Source organism: Bombus affinis, chromosome 7 (genome assembly GCF_024516045.1).
Source record: "Bombus affinis isolate iyBomAffi1 chromosome 7, iyBomAffi1.2, whole genome shotgun sequence".
NCBI classification, from domain to species: domain Eukaryota; kingdom Metazoa; phylum Arthropoda; class Insecta; order Hymenoptera; family Apidae; genus Bombus; species Bombus affinis.
This window is the reverse complement of record NC_066350.1, coordinates 1,359,720-1,384,741: the sequence shown is the minus strand read 5'-3', so window position 1 is coordinate 1,384,741 and position 25,022 is coordinate 1,359,720. Positions and strand designations below refer to the sequence as shown.

The 25,022-nt window shown below is 45.0% G+C and overlaps 3 protein-coding genes and 1 long non-coding RNA gene across 10 annotated transcripts in view; 2 read left to right on the top strand and 2 right to left on the bottom strand.

Annotated features, from left to right (window-relative positions):
* The first annotated feature begins 4,333 nt into the window (after positions 1-4,333).
* On the top strand, positions 4,334-4,894 carry LOC126918157 (uncharacterized). Its single transcript, XM_050725798.1, has one exon. It carries the CDS (start codon positions 4,334-4,336, stop codon positions 4,892-4,894), a length of 561 nt encoding a protein of 186 aa, XP_050581755.1.
* Positions 4,895-12,253: 7,359 nt separating this feature from the next.
* LOC126918426 (uncharacterized) lies at positions 12,254-14,760 on the bottom strand. The gene is made up of 2 exons (XR_007711327.1): positions 13,612-14,760; positions 12,254-13,305 (listed from the first exon to the last, which is right to left on the bottom strand). It is a non-coding gene; the product is annotated as an uncharacterized LOC126918426 (long non-coding RNA).
* Positions 14,761-17,339: 2,579 nt separating this feature from the next.
* LOC126918417 (signal recognition particle 9 kDa protein) lies at positions 17,340-19,183 on the top strand. Of its 2 annotated transcripts, XR_007711317.1 has the most exons (4): positions 17,340-17,640; positions 18,038-18,106; positions 18,187-18,417; positions 18,757-19,183. XR_007711317.1 is itself a non-coding variant. In XM_050726298.1 (3 exons), exons 1-3 carry the CDS (start codon positions 17,569-17,571, stop codon positions 18,280-18,282), a joined length of 237 nt encoding a protein of 78 aa, XP_050582255.1. In that variant the 5' UTR covers positions 17,340-17,568; the 3' UTR covers positions 18,283-18,626. The 2 variants fall into 2 exon arrangements, 1 of the variants encoding a protein (XP_050582255.1); XM_050726298.1 differs by lacking the exon at positions 18,757-19,183 and having other exon boundaries at positions 18,187-18,626.
* Positions 18,385-25,022, bottom strand: part of LOC126918352 (band 4.1-like protein 4A) — a 62,204-nt gene continuing 55,566 nt past the window's right edge. For 4 of the 6 annotated variants that reach the window (XM_050726169.1, XM_050726171.1, XM_050726170.1 and 1 more), the window contains 11 exons: positions 23,469-23,589; positions 23,218-23,305; positions 23,010-23,126; positions 22,386-22,898; positions 22,043-22,257; positions 21,494-21,569; positions 21,266-21,351; positions 20,491-20,649; positions 19,407-19,680; positions 18,804-18,910; positions 18,385-18,523 (listed from right to left, as the gene is read on the bottom strand). In XM_050726169.1, the coding sequence (XP_050582126.1) occupies positions 18,487-18,523; positions 18,804-18,910; positions 19,407-19,680; positions 20,491-20,649; positions 21,266-21,351; positions 21,494-21,569; positions 22,043-22,257; positions 22,386-22,898; positions 23,010-23,126; positions 23,218-23,305; positions 23,469-23,589 (1,793 nt within the window). In that variant the 3' untranslated portion in view covers positions 18,385-18,486. The remainder of the gene's footprint in view (positions 18,524-18,803; positions 18,911-19,406; positions 19,681-20,490; positions 20,650-21,265; positions 21,352-21,493; positions 21,570-22,042; positions 22,258-22,385; positions 22,899-23,009; positions 23,127-23,217; positions 23,306-23,468; positions 23,590-25,022) is intronic. The other 2 variants (XM_050726172.1, XM_050726173.1) reach the window with 2 other exon arrangements.

Sequence of the window (25,022 nt, the reverse complement as noted above, 5' to 3'; positions counted from 1 at the left end):
CCCGCTGCGTCGTCATCGAGCAACCATGGCCGTCGGGGGGGGGGGGGGGGTGAGCCGCCAGGCCCCCGGTCGCGCTCTTGCGTCTGGCGAGGAAGACACGGGAACCGGGGGGATTCGGAGAGGGCCGGAGGAACCCGACGTTACGAACATCGGCCCGGGAACTTCGCGCGGTGGGACGCGGCGGAGGCGGCGGAGGCGGCGGCGGCGGAGGCGGCGGCGGTGGCGGCGCCGGGGTTGGATCCGACGACGAAACGCCGTTCTGTTCTCCCTCTCCGGCCGTTGCGAGGGCACTCTTCTAGCGGCCATACCGCAGGATCGCCGAGCCCGCTGGGGACACCACCTCCGCCGCCAACGGTCGCGACGGTAGCACGGGATGCCGCATGCGGCGGGGGGACATGTCCGCGGGGGATTCGGACTCCGTGCTGCTGCCGGCTCCCGATAAAAGGAAGAAGAGAGGCGCGAGGCGCGGGGCGGACACCGATACCGACACCGACGGCGAGGCCACTATTGTGGCCGCCGCCGCCGCCGCCGCCGCAGCCGCCGCCGCTGCCACCCGCAGCGGTGCCCACGGCAGCGACGTTGCGCGAAGCGACGGGACGGAGACCGGACCGGTCGACAAACAAGCGACCATGAAGAGCGCGAAACCGACACACGGTCAGCAGGAAGAGGATGGCGCATACCTGCGAAGGACGGCGAGCCTTTTGGAGAAAGAGGTCAGCCGTTTCCGGGAAACGGTGGAACGGTTGACCAAAAAACGCGCGGAGAGGGCAGCCGAAGGCCCTAATAACGACAGCGAAGGGCAAAAGGGGGAATCACCTCTACGAAGGGGACGAAAGGTAATGTCCCCGGGGCCCCAATGGAAACGATTATGGGTCCGTCTCCCCCGCCTACCCCGCCTCACCCACACCCCTGGCCAGCGTCGCGCCGTTCCCGCTGTCTCGACGGGCTGGGAGGTAGTGCAAACAACAGGGAAGCGGACAAATTGAGATTCGTTGGCCTAGGACCTCGAGACCTGTTCTCAAGATCCTGTTCCTCCGCAAGTTGGAGGAGTGGTGGCGAGAAATAAAGCCAGTGGGAGCGATCCCCCGGCTACAGATGCTGCCGCCGCCCCAAGAATCGTGCAAGCACGGTCGCGGGCGGCCAGAGACACCTCGCGGTCCACCGTGGAGTCGTCGGCTGACGATTAAGTAGGTAGGCCAGTAAGTAGGATTCACCACCGTCACAGGGGGAGGAAGAGGGAGAGCTAGGCGAAAGAACAGAAAGCCAGCAGTGCAACCTTTTCCAACAGTCCATGCGCCGACCGAGGGCGCGAGATCCGAGGAACGTGTAACGTCGTCTCTGCCGTCATCGACGCTGCGAACAGGGGTCTCGGCACGCGGGGCGACGGCCGGCAGTGGCGGGTCGGAGATAAGGCGAGAGTAACTATGACTCTCTTAAGTCAGTAGTTACTCGGGGGCAGGCAGGATATTGGTCTTGCCTGCCCAAGTCGCACTTCTACCTCCCTGTGGTACCACCGGTAACACGCACACATCCACATCAGCGTGGGGTGTACTCCCCAGGATGTGGCGGCGCGTAGCTAAACGGAGTGCGGCGATGAAGGAGCGAAAGACTACAATCTAACGGTTCCCCGGAACGGCTGCTTGGAGCCGTGAAGTAATGGAGTCGGAAACTATACTTAGGAACTCATTCCTTTGTGCTGTTGACGACCTGGAATGATAATGGACGTGAATTGGATAATGGACGGAAATACAATATCGATTTCACAAATTTTGGCAAAATTCGATAGCAATCAGAATGTAGCCTCGGACGCAGCGCCTCTTGGTCCCGGAGGCGCTGTGGCGGATTTATCCGCTTCGGAGGGGACTATGAATGACGACCAGGCTGTATCCCCGGCTATGAGCTTAGTTATGGTGCCGCTCGTGGACAATCAGGTTGCCTGTCCAGCATGCGAGAAAAGGAAAGTAAACCTTTTCTTCTTAAATCTGTCGGACCTGGACAGGCACCTAACACAACACCATCCGGATGCCCCGATTTATTGGATCTGCACTAATTGTTCAAAAGGCTTCTCGAAGTTTCATGGGGCTAGGTGCCACATACCTAAGTGTAGTGGCTCTAGCAACCAGGCCATGACAGGAGAGTTTCAGTGCGAGGCCTGTCCCATGAGCTTCGGGTCGCGCAGAGGGCTATCCACCCACGAACGGCATGCGCACCCTGCCGTTAGAAACATAAAAAGAAGGGGAGCGGACTCCCCAAAAGAAACTACTAAAAATTGGAAGGTAGAAGAGGTAGCACTCTTGAAGGGGCTATGGGAGATATACAAGGGTCATAGACACCCTAACAAAGAAATTAGTAAGCACCTCACCACTAAGACTATTGATCAGATTAAATATCAAAGGAAAAAGTTAAACTTAGTTGGTGAGGGTAGCTCCCAAGAGGCTGCTTCATTGGCAACAGAGGGAGGGTGCGATCTCGTTGGTTCAGGCAATGCCAGTTTTGTATCGCCTGAAGGCCGCCGCGAGATAATAATAGACGATGGAGAGTCGCGACGTACAGGACTGGGCGGCCGCATTCGACCTCCGACTTATGAACCAGCACGTGCGTGGCGTGGCGGGGCCACGTCCATAGTGGACCTCACGTGGGCAAGTCGAGCCGCATCCCGCCGTGTTTCCGGATGGGGCGTGTCCCCGGAGGAGACCCTATCGGACCACCTCTACATCTTGATGGAGGTGGCGGTTGGGGGTGCGATGGGCGACCCTTCGCTCGGTACGAGCGGACCAACCGGCCCACCGGGAAGGGGAAGAAGACGAGAACTTCATGGCGACGGCCACTATAGCCGTCGCCTGGTCGGAAGAATCTCCGTCCGACGAGGACGCGGAAGCGGGAGCGACCCGGCTGAGGTGCATGCGATCTGCGATTCGTGTATGCCGCGGTCGGGAGCCCCGCGCCGTGCCGGCGCGGTGTACTGATGGTCCGAGGAGATCGCTCGTATTCGCGAGGCGTGCATCCGCGCTCGGCGTCGGTACACCAGATCCTGCCGTAAGCGGCGGGTGGACGAAGCCACAGTGGCTCGTTTGTACGAGGCCTACCGCGAAGCGCGGAGGCCCCTGCAGCCAGCCATCAAGGAGGTGAAGAGACGGGCGTGGGGCGAGCTACTGGCCAGCCTCGACTCCCATCCCTGGGGGCGCCCTTATAAGATGGTACTGAACAAACTGAATGAGCACCTCCCGCAACGGAGAGCATGGATCCTCAGTTCCTGGAGGAGGTGGTCGGCACCCTGTTCCCGGGAGCGACGGGCGAGGAGGATAGCTGGTTCACCGATGAGGAGAAGCAGGAGCCTTAACCGTCGGAAGAAGAGTCACGTGACACCGCGGGAAGTTGGAGCCCGGAAGGGTCACCGAGGAAGAATTGGCCGAGGCTGTCAAAAGGATCGGAGCACGGAAAGCTCCACGTCCCGACGGAGTCCCGACCCGCCTGTAGAAGGACGTCGCCGGAATCTTGGCTCCGAGATTAATGCGTCTATTTGACAGATGCCAGTCTCGGGGCGAATTTCCCGTTTTGTGGAAAGAGGCAAGGATGGTCTTGCTGCCGAAGCCGGGAAGGTCACCGGACTCGCCTTCCGCCTATCGGCCGGTGTGCCTTTTGGACGAGGCTGGTAAGCTACTGGAGAGAGTGCTGGCGGCCCGTCTCGAGTCGCATCTGTCCTGGAGTGTTCCCGGACTGCACGACAGCCAGTTTGGCTTTCGGAGGGGACGGTCTACGGCAGACGCTGTAGCCTGTGTCCGCTCCCTGGTTGAGGGGATCGAGCGGCGCAGTTACGTGGCGTTGACCGTGTCGCTGGACGTGGTCAACACCTTCAACAGTATCCCCTTGGACAGGATATACCGGGCCCTCGGGTTTCCTCGGGTACCCGCGTATCTGCGAGGTGTGGTCTGGGCATTTCTCTCGGACCGAAGCATCGTCTACACCGTCCGTGGCGGGGGGGATGTCTGAGAGGGCGGTGTACCGCGGGGTTCCGCAGGGTTTCATGCTGCGTCCGCTGCTGTGAAACATCGCGTAATACGCAGTGCTTTGAGCGCCGATGCCTCCGGACTCGGAGCTAGCGTGCTACGCCGACGACACGTTGGTGCTGATCTGGGGCGCGGCGTGGGGCGGAACCGTCCGTCTGGCGGAGCTGGCTGTGGCCCGCGTGGTCGCCGCGATCAAGGGATTCGGGCTGAGGGTGTCCCTTGAGAAGTCCGAGGCAATGTAGTTCTACCGCAGGGTCGATCACGGGACGTCTCCAGCGGGTTATTGCCTGAGGTTGGAGGGGGCTGAGATCGGGGTCGGAACCAACATGAAGTATCTGGGCCTGACCCTCGACAGCCACTGGACCTTCGGCGCTCACTTCGAGCGCCTGGCACCGTATATCGAAGTGATGGCGAACGCCTTAGGATGGTTGCTGCCTCGGCTGGGCGGGCCCGACGTCGGAGTGCGCCGGCAGTACGCCGGCGTAGTGCGATCGAGGCTCCTCTACGGAGCTCCGATATGGGCGGAGGACCGGATGGCCAGCCGCTGCAGTCTCCTAAAGGTCAGGAAGCTACACAGGACGGTGGCCATCAGGGTAGTGAGGGTCTTCCGCACCATTTCGGCGGCAGCAGCGTCGGTGCTCGCCGGGTTTCCCCCGTTCGAACTACAGGCACTGAGGTGTCGCGAGATTTACCTCCACATTCGGGGTCTGTCGGACGGGGTCGGTCCGGTGGACGCCGACGTTAGGGTTCGGGCTCGGATGGCCTTGCTCGACAGATGGCGCGCCAGCCTCGACATGAGAGCGGACGCGCCAGGGCTGAGGGTCTTCGAGGCCGTCCTTCCAAACTGGGATGTTTGGTTGGACGGTGGCGGGCACCCTACATGGTGACACAGGTGCTCACTGGACACGGGTGCTTCGGTGAGTACCTGCACCGAATCGGGAAAGAGGCGATTACGCGTTGCCACCACTGCGATACGAGCGTGGACTCGGCGCTGCACACGCTGGAGTACTGTCCGGCGTGGGTGCTGGCGCGCCGCGACCTCATCGTGGAAATCGAATGGGACTTCTCGCCGCCGACGATCCTCGAGGCATTGTTGGTGAGCGGGAGAGGGAGGAGGACCGTGACATCCTTCTGTGAGCAGGTTATGCTTCGCAAAGAGGCTACGGCGAGGGTGAGGGTGCGGAACTCCCACCCCGAGAGGATCGGCCGGCGAGGGCGCAGCAGAAGCCGTGGACGCGTTTTGCCGAGGCGCGCTAGATCCGCCGCGCTCCCCGGTGAGGATTAAACTTAGGCACTGGTAGATCAGCGCCTCGAGACCGCCAAGCAGTCCGGTACAGGAACCAGACTGCCTTGCACGGCGGCTCCGCCGACGAGGCGCGGTATGATGTGACCGCATACCGCTCCATTAGGGGATGCATTTTGTGCGGGGGGGGGCGGTATCGCTCACACTAGTTCGCGGATCTCTCTCGATCACAGCCGGGACAGCCATCGTGGAGGTTTTAGTCGGTTGGAGTCCGGCACTACCACGCCGCTTCCCCCCAGAAGCGGCCTGGTGTCCTTGCGGATTTCCTCCACGACAGAAAAAAAAAAAAAATTCCCCAAGACTCGCGGATGCAAAGCCGTCGTTGCTCGAGGAGGAAAATGAGGCCCTGTGGAAAGAGTTAGGGGGAATGTCGGTGAACGCGCCCCAGGATTGTTTTCGGGGCGGCACCTCCTTTGTCGGGATCCTCCATCATAAGGGCCATTGAAGAGCGCTTCGGAGATAGGCGACACAGTCGTGAGGCGCGAGCCAGACAGGATTCGGTGGCCTCGGCTCGCACCAACAGCGCCACCCAATTACAATCGCTCCAGAGGGAGCGGCAGGATGAAGAGTGGAAGGTGGTCGGGCCAAGGAAGAAAGGAAAGAAGAAGGAAGAGGTGAAGAAAATCACAGAAAGGGCGGTGGAGAGCCAAGACTACGCGGCTTCATCCGCAACAGACGCTCAGGCTGGGAGGAGGACAAAGGGCACCCCAAAACCCAGGGCTGCCGCATCGACGGGGACCTCGGCGAAAACCCCGAAATGTGTGTCAGTGCAAACGCCTAAGAAGGTTGCGCTTCTTCGGTCACCGCGATGATATGCGATGACTCTGACCATCGGTGAGGGGGCGAAGATGTCGTACGCGGAGGTGCTGGCGTCGACAAATCCTGCTAGCAGAGGTTGGCATCGAGGCGGTTAAGATGCGTAAGGCTACAACCGGCGCTATCATCTTGGAGGTCCCCGGTGATAAAGACCGGAAGAAGGCGTTCACGCTGGCGACGCGTTTAGCGCAGATCCGGGACCCGGCCACGGTCAGAGTTGCGGCTCCAGCCAAAATGGCGGAGCTGATCGGGATAGACATCTCCGTTTCCAAGGAAGAACTGCAGGACACCTTGGCGTTGACCGCGGGATGCGACGGCACGAAGGTGCAGGTCGGAGAGATCGGGAGCACTAGAAACGGTCTCGGCTCGACTTGGGTGCGTTGTCCAGTAGTCGGAGCGAGGAAGCTGGCTCAGGCAGGAAAGGTGGCACTGGGATGGTCCATTGCAAGGGTCGAAGCCATCGCCAAGAGGCCCTTGCAATGCTTTAAATGTCTGGAACTAGGGCATGTCGGGGCAACGTGCGTATCGACGGTGGATCAATCACACCTGTGTTATAGGTGTGACGAAACTGGGCATCGCGCTAGAGGCTGTACTGCCTCGACAAGTGCTCCCTCTGCGAGTCGCTCGGGGCACCTGCGGCCCACCGGATGGGAGGAACGGCTTGCTGCTCGTCGAAGAAGAGAAACAAGAGGAAGCCATCAATTCGTGACTCTGCCGCGAAGAAAATCATAGCGGATCCAGCGTGCACCAAAGAAGGTACCAGATGTGCGGTAGATGGCCGGAAGGAGGCCATGGATTTGGTGCAGTGAATTCATGCGCCTTCTCCAGACTAATCTGGGACGGTCAAGACGGGCACAAGACCTGCTCTCCCAGACTATCCGAGAGAGCGGGGTCGCCTTGGCGGTGGTGGCTGAGCCGTACTGTATTCCCGATGTCCCCGACTGGGTCGGAGACCTAAATAGCTTGGTAGCTGTAGCATGAACATCGACGATGGGTGCCCTGGGGCCCTGCTCGATTGTGGCAACGGTTATGTCGCCGTCGAGTGGGCGAATGTAATAGTGTTGGTGGACGTCTATGTTTCCCTTAACAGCGGCCTGGACGCGTTTGAGGACTTTCTGGACAGGGTTGGAGAATGCGTCTGGAGATACTTTCCCCGCCAGGTGTTCGTCTTGGGGGACTTTAATGCCCACTCTTCGCAATGAGACAACCCCTGAACGGACACACGTGGGAGGATATTGTCAGACTGGACCGCAGGACTAGGACTCCTACTAATCAACAGGGGCTCGGCGAGCACCTGCTTGGTTTGGAGGGTGTCGTCCGTGGTTGACATCACTTGAGCAACCCCCGGCGCCTTCCTACGAGTGTTGGATCGGAGAGTGGCCGAGGGGGTCGAGACTCTTTCGGATCATCTCTACATCTTCATGGAATTGGCGTCTGTAACTGCAACTAATGCACCCGTCACGCAGGCCTGCAGTACCGGAGGAAGAGCTAAGAGTTCTCGCCCATCGCCAAGGTGGCGTGTCAAGGAGAGGGACAGCGAGCTGCTCCAGATGGCAGTTATCGTGGCTGCCTGGAACTGGGATGCGCGTACGAAGTAGGGAAGCGTCGACAAGGAGGTGAAGGCCCACCTTCAAGGCATGAACGCGGCGTGTGACTCCTTGATGCCGCGCTTTGTACCCGGTGGTAGACACCATCAAGCCATCCACTGGCGGACACAAGAAATTGCGGAGCTTCGTACTCGTTGTGTCCAGGCCCGCAGAATGTTCCAGAGGGCGCGACGTAGACGGATTCGCTACAATGAAGAGGAAGTCTCCCGCTGCTACGAGGCGTACAGGGAAGCACGGCACACTCTACAGCGGGAGATCAAGATCGCGAAAGCTCAGTCCTAGAGGGACCTTGTTCAAATGGTTGAATCTGATCCGTGGGGGCGGCCTTACCGAATAGTGATGAAGAAGCTGCGCCCCTGTGTCCCCCCCCCCACTGACCGCAAGTATAGACCCGGTGTTGCTTGCTAACGTCATCGGGATGTTGTGTCCCCGGCAAGACGACAATGATGTGAGGTAGGCACGATCATCCTCCACCTGGACGGTGGAATGGAAGAAAGAGATGGAGGTCACCGACGACGAGCTGCTGGAAACGACGAAGAGGATGGCCTCTCGGGACGTGACACCAGGTCCAGACGGAATACCAGGACGGGCTTGGGCGGAATTGATGAACATCATGGCTCCCCGTCTGCGACGTCTCCTTACAAGATGCTTGAGGGAGGGTGTATACCCCCGGGCATGGCGGATGGCGAAACTGGTCCTGCTAAAGAAGGAGGGTCGCCCCTTGGACTCACCGGCGGCGTACAGATCGGTGTGCCCTCTGGACGAGGTGGGCAAACTCCTTGAAAAAATAATCGCCACCCGTCTGGAGGCTCATCTATCGCAGCGGGTGTCCGGGTGGCACGACAGCCAGTACGGCTTTCGACGGGGCCGCTCCACCGTCGATGCGGTGAATTGTGTAAGGGCCATGGCGGAGGCCATGGTATCGCAGAACGGGGTGGCATTGGCGGTCTCGCTGGATATAACAAACGCCTTCAACGTCATTTCCTGGGACGTGATAATAGAGGTACCTCCCTACCTTATCCGTGTCATCCGGACCTATCTGAGCGACTGGTGGGTCACCTACAGAAACAATAGAGAGGAAGAAGCACGAAGATCGGTTGAGCGGGGTGTTTCGCAAAGTTCCGTGTTGGGGCCCATCTTGTGGATCACGGCGTATGACTCGGTCCTTCGTTGCCCCCAGCCTCCGGGCACGGGCATCGTTTGCTATGCCGATGACACTTTGATTCTGGCCCAGGGACGATGGTTTTATGAAACACTCAAACTCAGCGAGGTTATCGTGGCGTTCGCGGTTCGCGCCTTTCAGGAGCTGGGTTTGAGCGTGTCACCTGCCAAGTCTGAGGCCATGTGGTTGTTCGATCAACACCGTAGAGGCGTCCCTCCTCTTGGCCTCTGTGTGAACATCTGCTGAGAGAAAGTACAGGTGGGGCTCCAGATGAAATACCTGGGCTTCACGATCGACAGCCAATGGATGTTCGGGCCGCACTATGAGCTCCTGGTCCCTGAAGTGACCAACGCCTTATGCGGCCAACGCCTTATGCGGCCTATTGCCAAACATTGGCGGGGCTGGAGTCGAAGTTCGTCAACTATACGAGTGAGTGGTTCGATTCAGGGTGCGGCCCCGGTGTGGGCGTAAGATCTGCTGAGGAATCGTCGCAGCTTACTGCTACTGAGGAGGTTGCAGAGGATTACCTCCATCCGAATAGTTAGGAGATATCAGACCATATCCCACATGTCGGCGTCCGTGCTAGCGGCGTCTCCTCCGTTGGAACTACGGGCCCTAGCGGTTCGGCGAGTCAACTGCGGAGCCCGTGCTTGGACAGGGATACACCCTCTGGCGACCAGTCGGTCCGTGACGTTCGGGAGGAGGCAAAGCTCGAAACCTGGGAACGGTGGCGCATTCAGCTCGCCGCCAAGGATACGGTACGGTCTCATCAAGCCTTTGGAGTGATCCTACCGAACTGGGTGGCCTGGAGAGATCGTGGCGGGCTCCCGCTGACGAGAGTTTGGCCCCCGAGGCAATCGTAGAAGCCATGCTGAGGGGGCAACAGGAGCGCATCGCCGTTTGCTTCTACTGCGAGCAAGTCATGCTCGTAAAGGAGCGCGCCGAGAGAGAAAGGATGAAAAACCATCTTTGGTTTCAAAGATCTACAATTCGGTGACGGTTTTAACGCTTTTCTAATGTTCATAACCGATGTATTCTAGTTATTTGTATTTAGACCATATAACTACTCTTTTTAGAGGTATCTGTCTTATTTTTGGCACGCAATTTGTCCTTCAGACTATTATATTTAATATTTGCTTCAATCAATTATTGCTTCATATCAATATTTACTTTGTGTAAAAAGCATTGATAAATGTAATCTTTGATAAATGAATAAATGTATATCTTAAAAGGTCTTAGAGGGAAGGACAAGTAATGACGTTTTGATTTAATAAATAATATTCAAAACAACGAAATGATTACAATATTGTCGCATGTCTTATTATTATACTCGGCTCTCGACTTCCCGATTCACACTCTCCGGCTTCTGCACTCGCTCGCTCTTGCTTCTTAACTCACACTCTCCGGCTTTTTCATTCGCTCTCTCCGGCTTCTCAACTAACATTGCCTTTAGCATCTCTTTGCCTTCTCCCGCCCTATCGCGCACGTGTTCCGAAAACGCCCGTGACCAGGGTCACGCAGGCCTTTTCCACGAAACTATTCACTTGAAAGGACCGACGACACATTGATGTATCCGGCGATGCCGCGGCTCTCGCGACATTGTTTATGGTTCGGCCGATATCTTAGGCCTTTTGTCCACAATACTACATAAATATATATAATAAATAATAAAAATGCGTGTAATGGTGAAATGTGTTAACAAAGCGCAGCAATTTGAAAGAGACATTTTCAATGTATATGTCGGAGATGAAAGAACACCGGAACTCCTCCTTGGATTCGCGGGAATACCGTAACTCTGTAACTTAGCATAAACAAATGTTGCTCCGATTGTTCGAGATTTGTGATCATGAGCTTGGGCTCGGGGCGACAATCGGTCGCCGAACGTAGCCGCGGTCAAGGGATGAACGTTTTATCTAACAAGGGCACAGAGTAACTCTATACCTCTCCTTTAAAGAAGTGGCCGTAGTGACACATGGCAGTAAATATTTCAAAGGTTTCTGTTCCGTGGCTCGCCACACGCAGATCCTATCCTTCGGGTAAGATGATCTCCAGATGTCGATATACCTCCGCAGTATGTTTAGCTAACGTGAGGACCCGCAATAAATTTTAAGATTTAGTCAAGCAAAGTTCTTCATTTAGACAAACAGTCCTTGTCGCAACTACGGGAAGATAGGAGAAGCCTATCTTCCACGAACGATGCCCCGTCAACAACCCCCCCCTTAAGGGCGGCCAGCATCTCTTTCAAAACGCCGATATGGAGATCGACCAATTAGCAACAGCGCTAATTTCCCTCACTTTTGGAACGAAAGCCTTCTTTGACGAATCCGAGGATCTCATATCCTTAGACCCACCCCATATAGTTTTCCTCGACGACATCGTCGAGACGGAGAGTCATTCTTTCGTGTGGACTCATTGACGAGTGACAGTACTATCTTACAACCAGTGAATACCTCACGTCTAGTTAACAAAGAGTTAGACTTGAACTGTGCGATAACATACGTTTATCATCCCGTGACCGCGGATTCGTTCGAGTCCTAAGGTCATTATCACTAGTGCTACGAGTGCTTAATCTTGTTAATAAGCCTGTGCTAATAAACTCTCCGTTGTATCACAACAATGGCTAATTCTAATGAAAATCCATTAAACGCCTATCTCCTTAATCCTGACTCTAATCCGACATATATATAGCAAAATGCAGTAGCATTTACAATATTTATGTTGTGGGTGCATATATGTCAGCGATTTGTTGTATATTTGGTCCCTTCTTCTTACTAATTCCAATCACAATAAATGTAGAATATCCATTTGAAATTGATTATATACCAGTAAATATTATCATCTACTAGCATCAGTATGCTCTCATATTCGCATACATTGAACATATTCGTATGTTGACCTATTGTTTTAAGAAACAATTTCGTTTGAGAAGGTAACGGTAACATTTTACAATTTATGATTTAAACGATAGTTTACATGATATTAACGTTTATTATAAGAAACTTCCACCTATCTAGACATGCGAAGGAAGTGATCGAATGTTTTCGCTTTATGGTACTTTACTCGTGGCAACAACAACGTTTAATATAACTTTATTTGGAGCTTTAATGATAATAGCATGCGAAGATGATGTTTTGTATACATAGTCTTCCAAGATGAATTGTGACCAAGGTTTTATTCTTCATTTCTGAGTTGGTGAAGATCTGCAAGAAAGTGGCTGCAAAATTGACTTTGACCTTAAAATTTAAGGCCAAATTTTTTATTGCATCGTATTCTACTCATCATGAGGATCAAAAGTCTTGATAAAATCATGGGTTCATCAAATTCAACTGTTCTCTTGGGAAAAAATATTTTAATTCCATTAGTTTTCCACTTTATTATTTTTATATTAATGTGCTTACTTTTTTCAGTCAAATACAGGGAAAGTAGCGTCTATTGTCACATGTAAATTCATCTTTATATATTCCATACCTTTCTTTCTTTCTTTCTTTCTTTATGTTTGGAAGACATACAATGAAAATACGGAAGTGTATAGCGTAGAAATGACAGATATGTCACATTTATTAATCGAATAAGTAAATAAATAGAGATTATTTACAAGACGCAGTAAGTGTTTACATGCAATTATTTATATAGAAAATATTATATTTTATTATGTATAATAAATCTTATAGAATTTACGTAGTGTAAATGTTTTGACAAGTGTATACAATATAAAATGGTACGCACAGTCCTTAGAAATGAATAAGTACCTACTAAAGATGTTGGTCTGTCGGAAGCCAGTAATATTTTTAGTCAACTGTTTTATGTCAAAGTTTACTTTGCGCTTTTCTGTACTGTAAGGCAAATCAATGTCTCGTATGTCAATCATGGCCATAAATATGATATTTGTGTATCATTCATGTAGTATAATATCTGGACTTCACAATATCCGGCTATACCGTTACTTGTGGAGATTTTGAAGTCATTGAAGTCAAAAATGCGGATTGTACATCACAAAAATAAGGCGTAAGAAGTTTCGGTTAACTTGTTGATGTGTGACGTCCTTACAAATTTTGACGACGCCTTTTTTTAAATTTAGTACTCGTTCCAGTTTAGTTCGTAACCATTACTCAATCACGAGATCGTTCTACGCGAGGTTAAATATCGGGATTAATTAATAGTACGTCACCGAGTCGGGCATACCTTAATGTAATCAAGGTCCAATTCGCTCTAAGTAGTCTAATCAATCATCGTTGGCTGGGGTCCTACGTGACGCAAGCGGAGAGCGCGACTGCAAGTGCAGCAGCTACCGGAAACGCAAGTACATCATCTACCGAGAACGCGGACGCAAATGGAAACTCTCCTTGACCGAGCGCTTCAGTGGTGCCAACCGTGCTTCCTGATCGAAGGAGGTGTCACGTAAACTTGAAACTTAGATAATAAAAACAAGAAGGTTGAGCCGTAACACAACTATTAACTTTCTTTTTATCAAACTTTATTATGAACTCAATAATCACAATTGAATATACACTGAATTGACACGTATAAATCACAGTTCACTCCAACAACTTTATATAGAACCTAGTTACACTGGTGTGTATGTATAAATTAAGTACGCGACTGGTCTAAGTGTATGTAGAGGTTTAATCGCTTATGGATAGTGCGAAATGATGAGAGCAAATTATCGCTGTCACAGCTCGTTATATGTATTTCAAATAATTAAATAGGCATACGTACACGAGATATAAGTATTGCGGAGATACCCGTTAGCGCTGATAGTTTCTGTGTATATTCGATACCGTACTATATTCTAATCGTCCGCGAACGTGTCTGTTTATTTATACTGGTCGGAGGAGAGTCGAAAAATTTGAATTTGTCCTGACCCGACGGTTGCCTGTAGCGGCGGCATTGTTTTGCCCGGAGTTTACGTTACTTGTATTCTAACGGTCTTGATGCTCCGGGACAGAACAATAACATGATTTGATTTGTCCTCTAAATCATGTGCCGCTACAGGTAGAAACTCGGTAAAGAGATGTTGACTATTCTAAAGATAGAGAATAAGTAAAGTTTAGTGACGAGATTGTAGCGGAGGAAAGCTAGTGATGGGTGTGTCTAAAGACACGAGATGAGCTGATTTGTTAGGACAATTTTGGCTAGGAAAGTGAGGGCGATAGACATTGCTTTCGATTGGATCATATGAAGATTGGTAGACTAGGAAGGGTCCTAGCCGCCCTCGAGAGAAAGTTGCTAACGGAAGATACCGAACGTGAGAAAAACCAAGTTTCCCGTATCTTCCCGTGGTAAACAATAAATGTAAAGGATACTTGAAATAAAAGATGCTTGTTTGGTCTGAAAGACCTTAACTATGAAAATTCCAAGATTTATGGTGAGTCCCTAAGACTATTGAGAGTGCCCAGTAAGGATGTGTAGACATCTGGCTGTTATCTTGCCCGCGGTGTGTGGCCTGGTCTCTGATGTGGATGTGTTTGCCAGAGAGGTGTCGCCGATCGATGGCGATCAGCAATCGGGCGTCTGTGACGAGCCGTGTTGGATTGGGATTCGAACCTATGCAGCAGCGTGGGGTGATGTTATCCGCACACACGACAGGAACCAACGCGACAATGTAAAAGTGCATGCCCTTTGCCCAAATAATTGGTGCACAAGGCTGTTTTCCTGACGGCTGTAAAGCGCTCGCTGATAGGTTTTACCTTGAAGATGTGGCAGTTCCAAATTTCGTACGGTCCCCGGCAGATTAGGCATTTCGGCGAAGAATGTATCGCGGTGAATGCGTGCCCCCGTGTTTGATATGTTGATTCTGTAGGTTCTAATACCCTGTAGCGATCGTTTAAAAATTTGAGAAATTCTTCGACTATTGGGAAGGGTGTGTTTTCTACCCTTTCCTTTTATCTTAACGTGATCTAACTTAGAAATAAGCAAATACAGCAGCACTGTATCCGCGGTCGGTTGTTTGAGGACTTGTAAGGCTCCATAATGAGCTTCCACCTTGTTTAAACAGGATTGTAGGTCTCGGTACGATGTCTGCTGTAAAGGAGCTATGTCAAACAATGCCTTTAACCCTTTCGTTTCGCCAGTCCAGTCCACCAAAGTACTATCACTGAACGGAAACGCGCGCCAGAGATGCAGTGTGCGTGGTTGCTGTATATATGTTTTCCTAAGTCTTAAATAACAATAATTCTTGTAATCGTGGTCGTTTGGATGTTTGAAATATATTGCGTGAAACGTTTTGATGTTGTTTGTGTGATTAATCCAATATGCCAATAAAATCAACAGAAGATGTCCTGCTGATAACGAAAAAATATATTATTGACTACAAATAACACTTGTATATGCATCATTTGGATGCCGGACATATGGGGTGCTGGAGTCGTCGTGTGGTCGCCGCTTATATGCGGCACTCGTACCCACAGGTCAAATGGGATACGTTAAGTCATTATAATTAAGTAATTATATCCAGAAACCATATAAATCGATACCAAATCGTACAATGGAAGTAATAGAAAATAAAGGGAGATGTACCCATTATTAAATAAGTATATAAGTTTGATAAGTAATTATTGTTAGTTACAATTTATGTTCATTATTATTTTCTTATTGTACATGTGTTATCATTTCGTTCTTAAAATAAAACAATTTTTTTTATTGCACACTAAACCTCATAATATTTTTAATTCTTTTCAACGAACCGGATATTCTGAGCTCATGTTTTGATATTATACATTACAGACGAAAAACTTTGCACGCATCATTGAGAAATTAAAGATAGCACACCTGGGCTATCTTTTTGACAAGGAGTGCAAGCTGCTATAACGAATGAGTAGTTTTAGACTGCTAATATCTATGCAAAATCATGTTTTTGTAAAATTCTTCATTTTTATGTCTTGTACATTTTTTAATACTTAGTATATTTTGCAGGTATTTATATATTTGTATTTATCATAACTGTACAAAAATCCACGATTTAACTTTAATGCCTAGTATTAACCTAAAAATAATTTCTAATGTATTAGGTCATCTCATAAGTTCGTTCCGTTTTTCGAGCGGTTATATATGTTAAGATTGTTTACATATCTTTCAGTTTCATGAAAAAATGTAATCCCCCTCTCGTTGTACAACTTCTTCCCATTTTTTAAGTGCATTGGTCCCTTATCGCCGTATGTTTATAAATCGACACATGTATACACAAAAGTCGGCACGAACTTATGGGATGACCTAATAGTTGTATGGTAGGCTATATTTGTGTATATTTATACATACTTGCCCTCCTTTTCAAGTTTAACCTTTTCAGAGTTTACTAAAAAAAATCTTTTTTTAAAAGGTTAAAATCGGCACATGTATATGTACATATCTTTATATAAATATAATCGCAAGTAAATATATGTATTTATTTCGAATACATTCAAGGTTTGAATACATCGAATACATTCAAGGTGAGAATACTGTTAATTGCTTAATGTTTATACATTAACGCATAAATTATAAAAACATTGGGCGTAATCCGGAATTGTTAAATTCTCCTTTCATACACTCAGGTGATCAAGTACATATACATATTATATACATATGTATATACGTATATATGTAAGTACATGTGTATATATATGTATATATATGTATAGTTGTAATAGAACAAAAATGAGAGAAAAAAAAGTTAAATGTCCTTTTCTTATATTAAGAACAATCATAGCTCCTTATTTTTATCTACGACTGAGAAAAATAAGAAAGTAAGAAATTAAAGAAAGATTCTCAAATATTCTTTTATGAATAAATTGTACACAAATTTTGTTTAATAAAAGGAATCTATTTGATTTGGTAAAACTACTTATGAATGTATTAAAACATTACTATCATTTAGATCAAAAACAAGATCACTATAAAAATATGTATAACAATCACTAAAATCTTTTTTTCTCAATAAATGAGCTTCATGTAAATTAATTTTAATTGCATCTCAATCTAGAAGGAAATCAATGCATTTAATAAACATGTATTAAATACACCTTATTTCTTAAAATATATACGTGCATGGTGTAAAATTATTAAAGATGTTTTATTAGTTTTAAATTATTTAGTTTAATAATATAATAAAAACTGCCGCATACACATATATATATATATATATATTGATGTAACAGTAATTCAATATACCCACATATATAACCACAGACGCATGAACACATAAGTTCTGTTGGCTCTCATTAATATTTTTTAGATATGTTAAATATTCATTAATATTTTTTTTAATGCTCGTTATTTATGAGTAGAGGACGCTAAAAACAGTATAGAATTTCTAAATGGATATGGCAATCACGTTCAACCACGAAAATCCATAAGGTGATCTGTCTACTCTTACATATTGTCTATGGTTCAGCAGCTCTATATGATCGTCGTTACGTCTATTGTGTACCTCATCCGCGGCCGCAGTGCTGCGCGTCGGTAAGCAAGGGCAATACACTAACTTATCTTCAGGGACGGGTACGAAAACAATTTTTTTCACGTTAATCATTCCAGAATTCCGGTTCCAACAAAGCAGCTGTTTATGTTTCCCTCACATTTTGCCTTTCTTAAAATCAACGTCCTTTCTGGCAATGTGTTGAATACAAATTTTTATTTCTAATAGAATTATTAACGTAGTATAATTTTGTTTATATAGTTATTGCTTTGTTACAAATAAAGATGACGTATTTAAGTTCGTGGGAAGAATTTGAAAAAGGTGCTGAGAGGTTATATCTTCAAGACCCAATGAAGGTGTGTTTTAATTAAATTAATGTTCATTTATATATTTTTTATTCATAAAACATATATTGAAATGTATTCTAGTTAATAACGTAAGGTATAGGTTATAAAGATAGGTTATAAATCGTAACTGAGATGAGTATGACATGACATGTCATATTGAAAATTAAACTCTACTTAAACAAATTTTTTAACTAAAAAATATATCATATAGAACTGTAAAATTTTTAGAACGTAAATTTTCACTGTATTAATTGGTATATGAATAATACAAATGTGTTCTGTGCAAAATATTTATTTATTTTAATATTAGATTACAGGTGAAATAAATAAAGTTTATAAAGACAGATCACATTTATAAATAGTTCAATAATCATGAAGTCTATAATTTATTATTTTGTCATTTTAGGCTCGGTATACAATGAAATATTGCCATAATAAAGGTGTTCTATGTCTAAAACTTACAGATAACAGAACGGTAAGCTTTATCCTTATACAACTTACCTTGTAAGTCTTAAAAATCTACTTAAATAATACATTTATAATTTTCTTCCATAGTGTCTACAATATAAAACAGAGATAGCACAAGATTTAAAGAAGATGGAAAAATTTATAGGAAACCTAATGAGGCACATGGCATCTAAAGAGAGCTAAATAAGGACTAGATGAGATTAGGGACACTTTTTTAATCAAGGAATAAAAGTGCTGCGCATTTAATTCATTGTTTACGTTGTTCCATTTCATAAGATTCAGTGATTGATGGGATTATAGATATTTAATTTGAATGAGGTATAAAACTTTCTTAAATATACAATATGTGCATAAATGTCTATTTTGTATTTGTTTAAAGCTTCAAGCTCATTTCGGGCGGTTCCGTTGTCTCCTTGTTAAAGTTCTGAAACAGTATAAAATAAAATGTATTGTGGTATAAGTATATTTAGAAATAAATTTATTTAAAAATAATTGTTCCAAATAAAAACCACTTCAAAGTACAAAAATATGGTATACTAAAATTTATTTGAAAATACCAATACTTTTTGGAAAGTGTAACTGTGTGCATATGTGTAACAGCAGCATGTAGTGCATTAGTTATTAATAAAGCCGAACTTAATTTTCATTTTTTACTAGATATTATTGTAAAAGGGAAGCACGAAGCAATGAAAAGAAGCACTTACGATATAATGGGCTGAAGAACAGCATCCAGAGTAGTATCAACAGGAGGGTAGATTTCTTGATTTGGAGACAGTTCATAGCGTACCTCTCCCCCTAATTGCATTTGCGGCTATACCAAACAAAACTATTTTACTAATTTACTATGCAGAAGATTGTACGATACAACACACTACATTCTACCAACAGTATTTCATTGAATCGATTTTTCTTATCGCATTATGATTCAAAGAGAAGAAAAATGACGTAACAAAATACTGTGGCTAGCAGAGAAGGAAATAGCAAGCCTTAACCACATGTATTTGTAAAAAGCGTTCAGTGCATCTAAAAGATTTTCGTACAATAAGTGCACAATCTTAATAAAAACAATTTATCTATCATTTAAGATTATAGTAATCCTTTCTTTCTTAAAAGCAAAAAGCTTAAACTACTTGAAGCATAAGTGTTACCCATTATTTTCTAGTAATATTTTGTTCAAGCAATAACATAGTGAAGTATAATTACGTGTAGAAAGCAGAAGTAAAGAAAATAATGAGTTTCACTCGAAACCAAAATCGATAAACGAAAAATTCACGTTATCATAAACGAACAAGCGAAAAAATACGTACTACCCGATTAGGCTTAGCGCTGTCGGCGGAACTTGAGCAGCAACTTGAAAATTCCTGCGGTGTACTTTCCCCGAGCCCACTGTCCACATTACTTCCTATTAATATTCTGTTGTTACGAGTATAATAAAAGTCCTTCCTCATATTGCACTCGCTCCTACTACCATCGTAGTATTTTGTCTCGACTGGACTCGGCCTGGTCGGCGGCAAATTATAACTTCCGTCGCGACTATGTTGTATCGTTCTTCTGTTTCTTTTGCCAACGGGTCCGATCGTTCTGAAAGTGATTCCTTGACAATCTTGCGATATCACGGCAAAATTTAAGCACAGCCCTGATCGGACACCAACGACATCGATGCATATTTTAGTTTATCAAACGTTCATAACATGGTTAATACATACTACGAGCCATATTGCATTCCCTAACGATACATATTTTTATTCACATTACAACACTAAGTTTTACTTAACAATGTCTCCATTCGTCGATCACTTACATACGCACGCCAATGTATTTAAAAGTCTATAAGTGTTTAAGGAGAGAATAACATTACTGGCTACCTAAAGAGGGGTTCAGGGAATCGAGTCGACTGGCACAATGAAAATCTCGATCTGGATCGTTGACAATGATTATCTACTAGAACTTCAACACTCCCATATACCGATCACAATTAATTAACGATTAACACGATGCATTATACCATTACATAGAAAATACACAAAACATTTCAAAAGAAAACACACACGTACAAATGCTACAATTGTTTTTAGAACATATTTTCATGGAACAGCAATGTGCTTTCATGGTATAGCGAAAAGCATCAGTATAGGTGCCAGCCAGGAAATAAATAAACAGGTGCGACAAGCTGTTAATCTCATCGATTTATTAAGGACCTATCATGCTTTAAATAAATAATAGGGGGCATGCTTAAAGTAGATCACGTACATGCTCTTAATAAATTAAAAAAAAAAAAAGAAACACCGCATGCAATGGGAAAAATTTCAAACAATGACTACGGATCCCGTCTCATCCTCCAGTTGCGGAGGATGACTCTGGATGTTGCAGGCCATCTTGAGATCATCGTACCTAGGTAGGGACGATGAGTCTGCGTCATCCAATCGAGAATTGCTAGACTGTAGCGTACATTGTTGTACGGATGATTGTGATTGAACCACCGTATATGGTATCTCTCGTCGTTGCTGTTCAGTCATTCCGGAAGTATCGACTAGCCCAAACTCCAAGTGTCTGTAAAATCAGCCATTGTTTCATTGTTTTACATTATGTTGTCTTACACAAGGAAATTCATTATTTTTACAGAAACTTCCTTGCATAAATCATTGTGCAAATTGTTTGATATAAATAATTCAATTTCATTCACACCAGAAGTAATTAGATTAGTATACATATGTTACATGGTAATACTAAGATTGTTCGGTTTATATGTACACGGGATACAGTTGTTTCATTTGGAGGAAGAAATATAATACAAAGTATTTGTGCAAGTTTAACATAAAATATGTACATTTGAAATTAGATAAATTACATTTGTATTGGAGATGACAAGGTAGATAAAATTCACTTTGGATCATTTGGTTTTCATGCATTTAATATCTAACTTTAACTAATTTAACTATATATCGCTATAAACACAATAAAATAATATTGAAAATTTTATACAAAATAATATTACAAAAAGTTTATACTTAATATTATACTTACCCCTCCAAATCAAACAATTTTTTCACGTGTTCTCTCTTATCTTTATTTTTACCGAACAAACAGCATAAAAAGATGAGAAAGGAAACATCTATTTGATAAATAATTATTTCAGTATTGTTACAATTTCATAAAAAAAACGTACTTCCTAAGTTCGTCTGGCAATGGTTGCTTTTGAGAAGGACTCCGGTGTCTACTTCTATGCCTCCTTCTTGGTTCCGTGTGGCTCACCTATTAAAATATTCATTTTAATCAGTTTACATTTACGATAAAAGAAGGAAAACGCACGAGAAACTGTACGAAATAGAGAAGACGAAAGCATCGCTGAATATCGAATAAAAGAAATAATATTCAACATCTTATTCGAACTTACAACAGCCCGTTGAACTCCTTCGCCTTTCCGCTTCTGTGCTTCTTTCCATTGCGGTTCGGAATCTACCAATTCGTGTCTAAAAAGATTTACGCACGCATATGTAGAATGTTTCAATTCCAAAATATTCGTGCATAGTATAAAGTGTTTTGTGATAAACTAAGTTGGCTCGTTCCACTTGTGATTTTACATTAAAGACATACTTCCCAGGCGCGTCGTCATTAAAATAATTATCACCTTTATATACTCTACGTACCCTACCGTGAGAATATAATGAGTACAAGGGTCTCCTTCCCGTCCTCACGGTCGATGAACTTGCACAAGATGTTCTATCAAGATCTTTCGTTTTCACATCACTGTCTAAGGGGCCTTTATTATGCCGATTAATTACCAATTAGGCTAACTAACGTATATCTTAGAATTTAGACGTCTAATTGTCTCAATGCACGATAACAAATGTAACGATGCTGATCAACGCAGTTAAGTTATTTCTTTCAATTAATGCCTAATCGTTGATGACGGTGAGCATAAATAAATACAAGAAAATCGTACCTAGATGATCGGGAGCTTCTGTGCTTTCTACGGTGCTTGCGATGGCCCGATCTTGTATCCGAACCTCTCGATAGCTCCGATTCGCAATCAGAGTGACGACTATGTCTTCGATGACTATGACTATGACTTCTTCTACGATGACCACCGCGACTATGACTGTCACCTGAACTTTGGCTCTCTACAGAGCTACTCCGTCGTTGGAGTCTGCTCAAGAGCTAAAAAGTGAATAACGATATAGCATTAACGCTAAGAATATTGAAATTCAACTCATTTCTGTTACACAATACGAAAAACTATAAAATGTAATCAAGTTAATAACAAATAACAGATGTGAAGAACGTACTGCCGGTGCCGTTCCTGCAGAGCGGACCGACCGAGGACTAGACGAAGTGTAAAGACCACGAGGTTGGCTCTGAGTCCACGGCGCGCTCCTGGTGCTCCTGGGACTTGAATTATTCACTTGTCTCGCATTTTGAGTATTGCACAGAACGTTTCCCCCGACCGAATTGCTACTCGGATTCGAATTCACTGTCGCGGGTGTTTCCACGAACGGGCCGACCATTTCTTGGCCTTCGACCACGCGTCGCTGTGCCCTACGACTAGGTGTCCTCTGGAAAATCGGCGGTGGATTCCGTCTGATCACCGTGTGTTTCTCAGAGCTAGACGGAGGACTGTACGAGCGGAAACGAGAGTAAGGACTCAAAGGTGGTGGACCGGTAGCCATTAACCGGAAAAATGCTTGGTGTTCCAAACAACACTTCCATAGATGTCTACAGGCACCTTTTGACGGTGACTCGAAACCGTGCGTTCTCTCCTCAGAATTCTTTTCGCTGACTCTTAGCATGAAATATCTACCCTGAAAGAAGTAATAGGATGATTTTTATGTATTTTAATGCTAATTATAGTAGCAATTTTGATATGTGAAACACATAAGTGAATAATGTTTCGAGAAATGATGTTTACCTACCTTATAATAGATCTTATTGATTCGAGGCCAGTAGTAATTTCCCACTTTGGACTTGTTACGTAGTAGAATTATCCCGCTCGGCGTCAGACCCAAAAAATACTCCACGCTATCTTCGCCCTGCGGATCGAGATTACGGGTTTTTTTTACACATTATCGTGTTTCGTTAAGGCATCGGTAACCTTTGTTCGTTCAAACAACAAGTACCTACCAAAACGGGATGCAAATCAACCCCGTACATTTCCAGCCATTTCACCTTGTCCAAATAATTCAGCTCCGCGGCAGAGGGTAATTGTCCTCTGGAAAAGGAGGTCATTGTTGCTTTAAATTACCTTCATTATTAATTGCGTGTATTGTGAAATCTATTACTTTGCTTTCTATACTATATACGAAACAAATAAAAGCGGGTATCTCCTTTACAGATACTTGTGCTAAGGAATGTAATGTAAATGTAAGACATACACGAGAGTTTTATGAAGTTCCACTATACGATTTTCCAATTCCGTAGTTTGGTTCGCTAAAAACCGAAATTCAGTAACGTAGCCCACAGAATGTCGTCTTGGATCGTAGTCACCGAGTTCCGCTGAAACAATAATATTAATTCAATGTTATTTTAATTCAAGAAATAATGTCTCTGGGAGTATATCGCTTATTTCTGAAATCTTAAATTAGTTTATCCGGAGAAACAATATGTATAAACTTTTTTCATAAAAAAACGTGCAATTACACTCTAAAAATTGATGACTCCCTGGTATATGTTGTACATTGTACACGTAACAGGTCACAAATATTTAATGTTTCCTCATTACGTAATTCCATACATTTTCTTTATACGGACATACGAGTTCATCGAGCATACAAGACGTACACACGTGGAACACGTTCACGATTTATTTTCAAAGCATTAAGCAAATCGTCCAGTAACACGCATTCCCTCAACCGGATGCTTGCACGCATTATCTACGCTAGGAGAAAAAGTATGATAGCACTCTCATCCTGCAATCTACGTACGCACAAGTTGCGCCTAGTCCACCCTTCTTTTTCCTCTTTCTCCTTAGTTTCTTACCCTGCACGATCTAAACGCATGCAAGTGGGAGAATTTATGCCTTAAAGTTGCTGTCGCATTTTTCTTAGAATATCGTGCAATGCGAGAAAAAATTAAATGTGGTACAATTTGTTGGATTTTATTGGAGATAAATATATATGGAGATAATTTGTGCATTTTATTGGAGATAAAAATGGTGAAAATTAGAAAATTAAACATTTTGTGATTACAATATTCAAATAGTTAGACACATGTAATTATTTTTTCGATAACATAGGAAACGAATCCTATCTAAGTGACTGTGTTACTCAAGCTTCTTTGAAATTTGAGATCTATATTTCTGATTTACCATTGTCTAGCTGCTGTCCTCATTCCTTTTGTCTTTGATGCACCTAGCTTATCATGATATACGAGGTAACCAATTCAATTGTATAAGAAATTCCGTTTTGATGCACCAGTTTAAAACATAATATATTAAGTTGTCCTAAAAGTTTCTTTTGTTTTGTAAAGGAACAATAGATAATCCATTTTATTCCAGTAGAACCTAATACATCACGGCACAACATTGCATGCAAATTGCAACAAAGAAACGAACGTATTCGAACGTAATGCTACTTATGTAGAATATTAGTTTCTATAAAATATCACAACTAGATATAGATATAGATATTATTGCTCATATTATAATATACATGATTAAAATTAGTCATTATTAAAATATAAAAGAAAAGTATCTTTTATTTTATCGTTATTATTTTGTAAACTTTTTACTTTTCACTACTTTTCAAACTTTCACAAACCCAGTGACACATGTTGCTGACTGAACGATCGCAATCTGCTCCAATATGCTACTTTCCATCGTAATGTGTAAACTCCAAATGCAAAAATGCTTAAAATTGTCTCAACAACAGAACCAATTAAATTCACTTGGTCGCGTTGTGTAAAACTAAGATTTCAATGTCTACGCAACT